Source organism: Dioscorea cayenensis, chromosome 12, assembly GCF_009730915.1.
Source record: "Dioscorea cayenensis subsp. rotundata cultivar TDr96_F1 chromosome 12, TDr96_F1_v2_PseudoChromosome.rev07_lg8_w22 25.fasta, whole genome shotgun sequence".
Taxonomy (NCBI): domain Eukaryota; kingdom Viridiplantae; phylum Streptophyta; class Magnoliopsida; order Dioscoreales; family Dioscoreaceae; genus Dioscorea; species Dioscorea cayenensis.
This window is the reverse complement of record NC_052482.1, coordinates 1,031,850-1,040,446: the sequence shown is the minus strand read 5'-3', so window position 1 is coordinate 1,040,446 and position 8,597 is coordinate 1,031,850. Positions and strand designations below refer to the sequence as shown.

The 8,597-nt window shown below is 28.8% G+C and overlaps 1 protein-coding gene across 1 annotated transcript; it reads right to left on the bottom strand.

The window, feature by feature from the left end:
* Positions 1-7,603: 7,603 nt before the first annotated feature.
* Positions 7,604-8,389, bottom strand: LOC120273870 (ethylene-responsive transcription factor ERF071-like). The gene is made up of 2 exons (XM_039280609.1): positions 8,238-8,389; positions 7,604-8,131 (listed from the first exon to the last, which is right to left on the bottom strand). The coding sequence occupies exons 1-2, from the start codon at positions 8,323-8,325 to the stop codon at positions 7,668-7,670; spliced, it is 552 nt and encodes a 183-aa protein (XP_039136543.1). The 5' UTR covers positions 8,326-8,389; the 3' UTR covers positions 7,604-7,667.
* Between the last annotated feature and the right edge of the window lie 208 nt (positions 8,390-8,597).

Sequence of the window (8,597 nt, the reverse complement as noted above, 5' to 3'; positions counted from 1 at the left end):
CTTTGGGAAATGTAGAAAAAGACATGTTAAGAGTTTAGAGCCACTTAATGTATATATAGAGACAGAGAAAAAGATTATTATATTTTTGCAATTGGGATGAAGCTTCATATTGATCTCTTTCTGTAATCAGTTGACCAAAAACTTTAATCAGGTCTCAATTCAGGGGTTTTAGCACATTGTATTTTAGCCGTTGTTTTGAAATATGGTAGTTTAGGAGTACTAACTAATTCATAAAATTTTGGTTTTTATTTTTATTTATATGTTATTTTAATGTAAAGAGAAGTAACCGTACAATTGTGTTTGAAGAAAAAAACCAAACCTTTGAGTCGGGAAAGTTGCACGTCAGCATATCAACTCTTGGACTGTTTTTATTACTTTGTAAGTTTGTTGTAATTCAATTTTTAAAAAAAGTAATTTTATTTTATAAAATTATAATTTTACTTTTATTTATTTATTTTTTTTAATAAATGGGCAAAGCATATTATTATCTGATTCAAATAGGTGTGCACAGGAATTGAGTTATTATATGTACTTATTCCACAACAATAAAAAGGTCAAATTCAAAACTCATTCCTAACGTAGAATATGTTTTTCAAATTTTAAATCTAGAAATATCCCACAATGTTGTTGGATTTACGTCTAACGATTAATATCATCTTATGTACAATATCAAATAATGCTAAATAGTAATCATACTTAATAAACAACAATAAATCTGTAAATTTTTTTATAAAAGTAATAGCAGTTAATTCATCATCCGACAGTTACGACTAATTTTTATGACCAGGGCATACATATAAATAAATGCATATACATGTGAGGGTAAAATAGTAAATTTATAAATTTAAGAATAAAGGAGATATTTAAAAAAATAAATATAAAATTTTATTAGCTATGAAAAAAATTGTAAGGATTTAGAAGTCTTTTCAAAATATGTCAAAGAGTACAGTGTCATTTTCCAAAAAAGTTATCAATTGAGTCAATTTATCAATGTGTCGGAAGAAATAAAATAATAATTTTAAAAAAAGTGTGCCAAAAAGTAATGGATGATGCGTGTGGCCGACCAACGAATGTGAAGAGTTGCAATCTAGAAATGATAGATGCATGAATCTCATTTATCTGTGATATTTTAATGAGATTAAATATTAAATAAAATTAGAGAACAATTAATAATAATAATAATAATAATAATAATAATAATACTTCCTCTTCCGTTCTTTTTTATCTGTCATATATATATATATATATATATATTTATTTATTTATTATTTTTTAATATCAAAAAATATTTATTATTATTTTTTCAGAATTATTTTTAATATTATATTCAATTCTTTTATTCGAATTAAATATGAAAAAAATATAAAATTATAAATTAGGATAATTTTTAAAAGATAACAAATTTTTTATAATTTTTTTAAAATAACTATTTCTTAATATGTAAGATCCGGTTAATCATAACAAATAAAAATGAACGGAAAAAGTAATTTTTTTGTGTGACGTTGATAATAGTATATACTTTGTGTTTTATTGCCATAATTTTTTAGAAAAATATATTCTCATATATATGTTTTGATTTCATAAGAGATGAAGAATTAAGTTACATTCTAATTAGTGGAAAATATAATAACAACTTTAAAAATTATTTGTTTGTTTTATATTTTCATTGTGAGATGCATGAAATATTTCACTTCCAAAGCATCATCAGTTAAAGTGATGCCATAATAAAATAAATATTGGAAGGATGAATGAAGAATGAATCGGTAGCTTTCAATCTTTTTTTTTATGCCCATTGATAGATATTCTTTCAACAACGAAGTCAAAAATTTGAGAATTTTTTTTTTTTTTACTTTAAGAGAAAATTAAAAAACTTCACATATTTTTTATACTTTATATATATATATATATATATGGTGCGGAACATAATTTGGTCTATAATTTTTTAACAATTCAAATCATATCAAAATTGATGTGTGATGATATTATAGTAAAAAAATAATAATAATAATGTTTTCTATTTTTTTCTTGCATAAAAATGAAAGATATATATATATATATATATATGCATTTTTTTTATTTACTATAGACCTTCTTATTAAATTTAACTAAAAAAATTTATTAAAAGACTAAATTATTATTTATCTTTTTCTATTTATCCCTTTTCAAAAAGCAGAAAGGGGGAATATAAAAACATCAACCATATAAAATTTATAAATTACTTTTCAACCATAAGACTATATATATTAGTAAAAGCATTTGAAAAAGGTTTATGAGCAAAAATGGTTTTTATAAAGGTTTATTCCCAATTGCCCGTTTTGTATAAAATAATAACTTATATTTAATACAAATATTTATTTTTTATAAATTTAAAAATATTTAAAGATGAACCAGTAATGCAATATCTTTAGTTTCAAAATGCATTGAAAACAATAATACAATATCTCTGGTTCTAGGCACAAACTTACACCTGATTTTTATGTTACTCAAGTGAGAACATATGTACGAACTTTTATTATTTTATATGCACGCTATTAATTGTATGTGTTTGTCAGATTTGTATAAAAAAAATACATCATGGGTATATACAATTAAAAAAATATAAAATTTAATAAATAAATATTTTCCTATTTACAGATTATTAGGTGAATCACATATAATTGAGTTTAATGTTTTAATAATGGTTAGGTAAACAACCCATTGGATTATTAGGGACATTACCTATACCATGTCACCTTGGAGGTGAAATGGATTGGGTCCTCCCCCACCAATCCCTCACTAAAACATAATATAATTCTTTTAATTTCAAGAGTTTGAATAATATCTCATTCTCAACAAAAAATTAAATAATTAGACCCTATCTATATTGTCCAATTAATAATTTTTTATCACTTAATAATGAATCAAAATGGATTAAAGTTTCTTTTACGCGCTTATATATGCATTTTGAAACGCGTTTATTAGACAAATAAATTGTACTAAAAAATAAAAATCATTAATAAAATTGTGATAATCATATGTTTGATAAAAATATTTTAGAGAATAAAGATTTGAAACCATTTTAATTAAAAAAATAAAAAAAGTTTTTGTATCAATTACTTTTAATCTTTGACCAACTAGTTTCTCAGGAGTTACAAACTCTAAATTAGTCTTAGTCAGACTTTTGAATGAGACATCAAGTGTTATGTAAAAGAATAGATCTCTCTCAACTATTTATATTTTTATTTTTTACATAGATTAAAGCTAGTATAATTATAATTATAATTGTGGGCCCCACACGTTTTAAATTTAATTCATTTAATTTTTTTGCATGCATGGTTATTCTAGAAGAGGAATAGAAACCTTCCTTTTTTTATTAAATTTTTATTTTTTTCTTAATCTTTATATTTTATTAGGTTTTCAAACCCTAGCGCACCTCTTTGTTTCTCCCGATATAGATTTTTCGTTTTGGACCAAGAAAGAGAGATCTTGTCTCTTTCTTCTTCTCTTCTCTTTTTGGGTGTGTGGTGCTGGGTGGCGAGGGCGGAGATAGGCCTCTTTGTCGAGGGTTGTGTTGTTATCGTTGAGAGAAAGCGTTTCTCTTCCTAGATCTAGGGATTAAGTGGTGGATTGATTTTTCCTCATAATAAAAACTAGCTATTTAGCAATAAATTTTCTATGTTGATTTGCATGCCTTTGTTCATGATCAAGTTCTCTATGAGTTAAAACATTGTTTTTGATTTACTTGCATGTCAATATTTTTTTCGTCGATTATAGATCATCGTATTTGATGGCCGAGGTTGACAGTTTGTCTCGTGATGCAAGCTTCCCGGTTTTTAGAGCTCTGGTAGAATACTATTGATTGGGTAATTTTTGTTCTCATTTGATTGTAGTGAATGATAATATTGGTCCAAAAATTGGTATCCAAAACACATAATGCATTATTTAATTGTTGTTAAAAGCTGATAGTAGAGAGGGAATGGAGATTTTGTTTTAAAAGTGATATGAAAAGACAATGCCTTGCCTTTTATCTCATTTAATACATTATAGAAGCCATTACTGTGTCCCTTATGTTGTCAGCCTACTGTTTTTCTTTTTATGATTTTGTTATTGTTATTATTTTTCTAAATGTTTACTGATAAGCTTGCTCTAATTATTCTTGGATTTGTAAATTGTAATTTCGGTTGGAATTCAATGACAAGCACTTTTAAATAATTGGTTGTCTGTTGCCATTAGAACCCATAATTAGGGGAGTGCACTATTATTATTATTATTATTATTATTATTATGGATTTTTTTTTTTATAGGATAAAATATTCTAGAAATTGTGTTCAATGGCATCCCACTAAAACTTGTTATTTATGTGGTAGAAGTTCGATTGCCTTGGAATTTTTTTAATCTTATTATAGGATATTCTGTGGAAGTCTAATTTTTTTGGGGTGCTTGTAGTTTTGGCATTAGACAGGTAAGTAAACCGCATATAAACCTATATATATGTATATATAAATTTCTAATTATCGAAATGATTCACATAATTATTTAATTACTTTGGGTTTTTATTGTTAAAAACCATTCATGGTGTTATGTTTAAATGTTTTTGGGTTAAAAATCATCGATTCTACCATTATCTTCGAATTTATAGATTTTTTTATTTATATATTTATTTGTTTATTTAATTGATTCTAAACTTGATCGCCATTCTGTTAATATATTATATATTCTTATTTTATTTTACTTTGAACTTCTAGAGACAATGACTATTTAAAGATTGAAATGGTTGCATAAATCTTGATTTATAATTTTAAATATCCATTCTGTTATGGATTACTTATATTTTTAAAATAATGTGGTTACCGCTTTTATTAATTTTTACTTATTCTTACCACATATTGGCATCTAACTCATTTTTGAAATAATTAGAATTATTTTCATTAGAAAAACGGGATCACCAAATTTCATTGTTGTGTTGACGATAATTTTGGACATGATATATTTTTGTATAGAAATTCGTAGTCCCCAATTAACAATGCAATAACCCCTGCCATCTGGGGTTAAACATCGATCGCGTCGACATCGCATTTCCGACATAGAAACTATAGTTTTCGCACTGCTCCGTCGGTGAAGAATAACGGCTCGATATTCGGCTCGGGTCACCGAGGGTAAACCTATGAGTTCTGAAATCCGACTCGGGTCACCGAGTTTAAATAAATGAGCTATGATATTTTGTTTTGGCATTAGTTGTTTGGGGGACATATATGCTTGTTATTTTGGTAAACTAAACCTGTTATGATTTAATTCTGATTTCTGGATTTCACTTTGATATTTATTTCGCTCTGTTACATTTTGTATGTTTTTAGAAATTATTGAACATTTTTGTGATCCCGATGTTTTTAGTGGTTGCTTACTGGGCTCCCAAGCTCATTAAGTTGTTCTCTCTATCTTTCAGATCAGGAGTAGGGTTGGGTGGTGGACAGTTTAGCGGGGTCGTTGAGCAAGACGCCGCCTAGTCATATTTCAAGTTAATAAACTTTCTTGTTGTGAACCTAGAACTTATGTCTTATGTTTAATGTCTTGTGAGACACTTGTTACTTGCTTCCATTATATATCGGACATTGTGCCTCTATGTTGTTTCTGAAAGTTAATGTATTTGTTAAAGGTTGTTTTATCTAGTGTGAGACAGGTTTTGAGGCCTTGCGTGCCTACTTGGTCACGACCTTGTAGGTATGCGGTCGTTTGTCAATGCTCTAGGTTCGGGGCATGACAATAATTTTAAATAAATATATATACATATAATTTTGTATTTGCACAATTATAAATAGTTTGGTATGCAAATACATGAAAATGTTGTTATGGATTATAAGCCCCCAATCTCCAATTTATATTATTTTTAAAGAACTAATTGGAGATTTAAAAAATTAGTAAAATTAATAAAAAAAAATATTATGGATAAACAACCAAAATTATTTTCTATCTTTTTGTGAGTTTATATTTCGATCATCTAGTTTTAAAAAGTTACAATTTGATCTTCATATATAATTTTGGTACAATAAGGCCCCGGCTTACAATGTTAATGGCGAATATATATGACTTACAATAAAATCACCGCTAGGGTTTCACATGGTTTACAATATAACAAGTCACATATAATCGTTGTTAACATTTTAAGTTGATATAATTTTATTATAAAAAAATTAAATATAAGAGATCAAATTGTAATTTTAAAAACTGAGTAACTAAAATAAAAACACGGTGGAATGCAGGAATGGTTTATTTTTTTTTTTTACCAATAGGCAACAAGTATCCTCATTTAATGTTAATAGTCAGAAACATGCACTGATGTAAAGCGCATGCATGCGCAAGCTCAATAACACCATGCCTTCACTTTGTGTTGGTTTAAATTCTGAGTTTTTTCAAAATGAGAACCTTATATAAAGAATTCAATATCAGAAGACTAAGAGGCCGTTAGCAGGTAGGAGCGTCGAAGTTGTGTATCCGAAAATTTAAAATCTAAATATTGATTAACACATTATGACTAAAGGTAAAGGTTGGAAAATGTTTGACCAATGTCCCTCTACAACAGGTATAGCCTATAGCCTATAGGGTTGGTGATTGAATAGAAAAAAGAAAATCTTTGACTGGTTACTGGTCAAAACATTGACTAATGTTGTACATCTCAAATGTGGCTTTTCCATCTGTACTAAATATCCTAAAATTTCTCATATGAATCTTCTAACTGTGTGACTTCTTGTTGAGTAGTTAGCCAAACAGGGAATTGTGATTTTTTCTTTATTTTTATTTTTTAATCTTTGATCATTCTTTTAAGAGTCAGGGATTTTGAATTAATCAAAAACATAGTAATTGATATTTTTTTATAAAGAAATAAATCTCTCAACTTACGTGTTTTTTTACCCATAAAATTATTTAGATCAATATTTATAAGTAGTAATTTTTATTATTTATTATTATGATATATTATTATGTAAGCTTTTAATTTATAATACAAGTATAAAAATATAAAATACATATATGCACCAATGACTTTTTAATCTATTGATATTAGATCTCTGTATATAGTATTCGTCTCACTAAAAAAAAACGGGTTCAAATCTCAACTCGGTAAAGGTGAAAGCACCTGATGTTGATTATTTATATTTATAAAAAAACTCGAATATATATATTTCTTTTTTCATTTTGATCTTTAATTAACTGTTTTAAAAAATTATTTAATTTCTACTGTTTTAGTAGATAAAGAGGATAAAAGTACACAAGGAGACAAAATATGCTACAATTTTTTTTTATATACTTTTTAAGGAAATGTTTCCTTAAATATATATATATAGATATAATTGATAATACATGCATCCAAAAACCATATGTGGTCATAATCCTCCAAAGCCATATTTATTTATTTTTATATTACTTTTTATTATTAAAAAAACAACTTAAAAATTCTCATAAAAAAATTAATTCATATTTTTGTTAGTGAATTAAGAAGGGTAATTAAATTATATAAATCCTAACAAGTTAAACTTCATTAAAAAAATTAGAACAAACACAGCCTTCTAATTAGAAAGATTAGATACTAATCCTAACACTAATTACTATACTAATTTTTTTAAAAATTTTATTTTTTTCATCACAAACACACAAATCTTGATGCATATCAAGATTCGATCTCAGCCGTACATCCATCACTCAAAGGAAGCCCAGCAACCCTTCTCGGCATTCCAAGCCCCGAGATCAAACCCCGGGATCTCGTGCTCCAACCCCAGCAACTCCTCCAGCCCAGCGATCCTCTCTCTCAGCGCCTCCTCCGGCGACGTCGTCGCCGGCGCAGCCACCGCCGGTTCCTCCGACGATGTCCCCGCGCGGGGCTTCTTTTCGATCGGGGCTTCATCGGTGGGGAAGTTCAGCTTGGCTTTGGATCCACGGATCTCGCGCGCAGCGGCATCGTAAGCACGCGCGGCGTCCTCGGCGGTGGCGTAGGTTCCGAGCCAAACCCTAGAGCCTTTCCGTGGATCTCTGATCTCCGCCGCCCACTTCCCCCACGGCCGCCGGCGGATCCCCCGGTACGCGTTTTTCCTTCTCTTGCCCTCGTTTCCTTTGATCTCCTCCTCCTCTTCCAAGGGCTTTTCCGTCTTTTCACCCTCACATCCTGCATTCCGATCATCGTTAGCTTGCACCGCCGGAGTAGGTTAAGCTAAGTGTAGATAGAGATAGAGAGAGATGGAGATGGGGTTTGGGGGTTGGGTAGTGTTTACCTTGAGGTTTGTGTTCCGGCGTCACAACGTACCGTCGCCGGTCGGCGTCGAGGTCTTGGAGCTCGGTGATGAGAGAACCGCCGCACATTTCTAGAGAGAGAAAGATAGGTTTTAGAGAGAGAAAGATCTTTCACTTGCTTGAAACCGCTTCCCTTCTTCCTCTATTTATAGCGATTTTGAGTGTCTTTTTCTTTTTCTTTTTTTTTAATTGAGAAAAAAAAATATATATATATATATATATATGAAAAAGGAGGAAAATGGAGCGAATTAATCATTAATTTTTCTTTTTTTTTATTTGTTTTTATTATCCTTTTTCCTTTTTTTTAATTCGGGAAATTAAAAAGAAAGGAAACGGACGAA

Bases quoted from the DNA above. Each gene is read 5' to 3' on its own strand.
- LOC120273870 (XM_039280609.1), bottom strand. From the start codon at position 8,325: ATGTGCGGCGGTTCTCTCATCACCGAGCTCCAAGACCTCGACGCCGAC. The intron at 8,132-8,237 runs GTAAACACTACC...ATCGGAATGCAG, and splicing joins GCCGGAACACAAACCTCAAG to GATGTGAGGGTGAAAAGACG.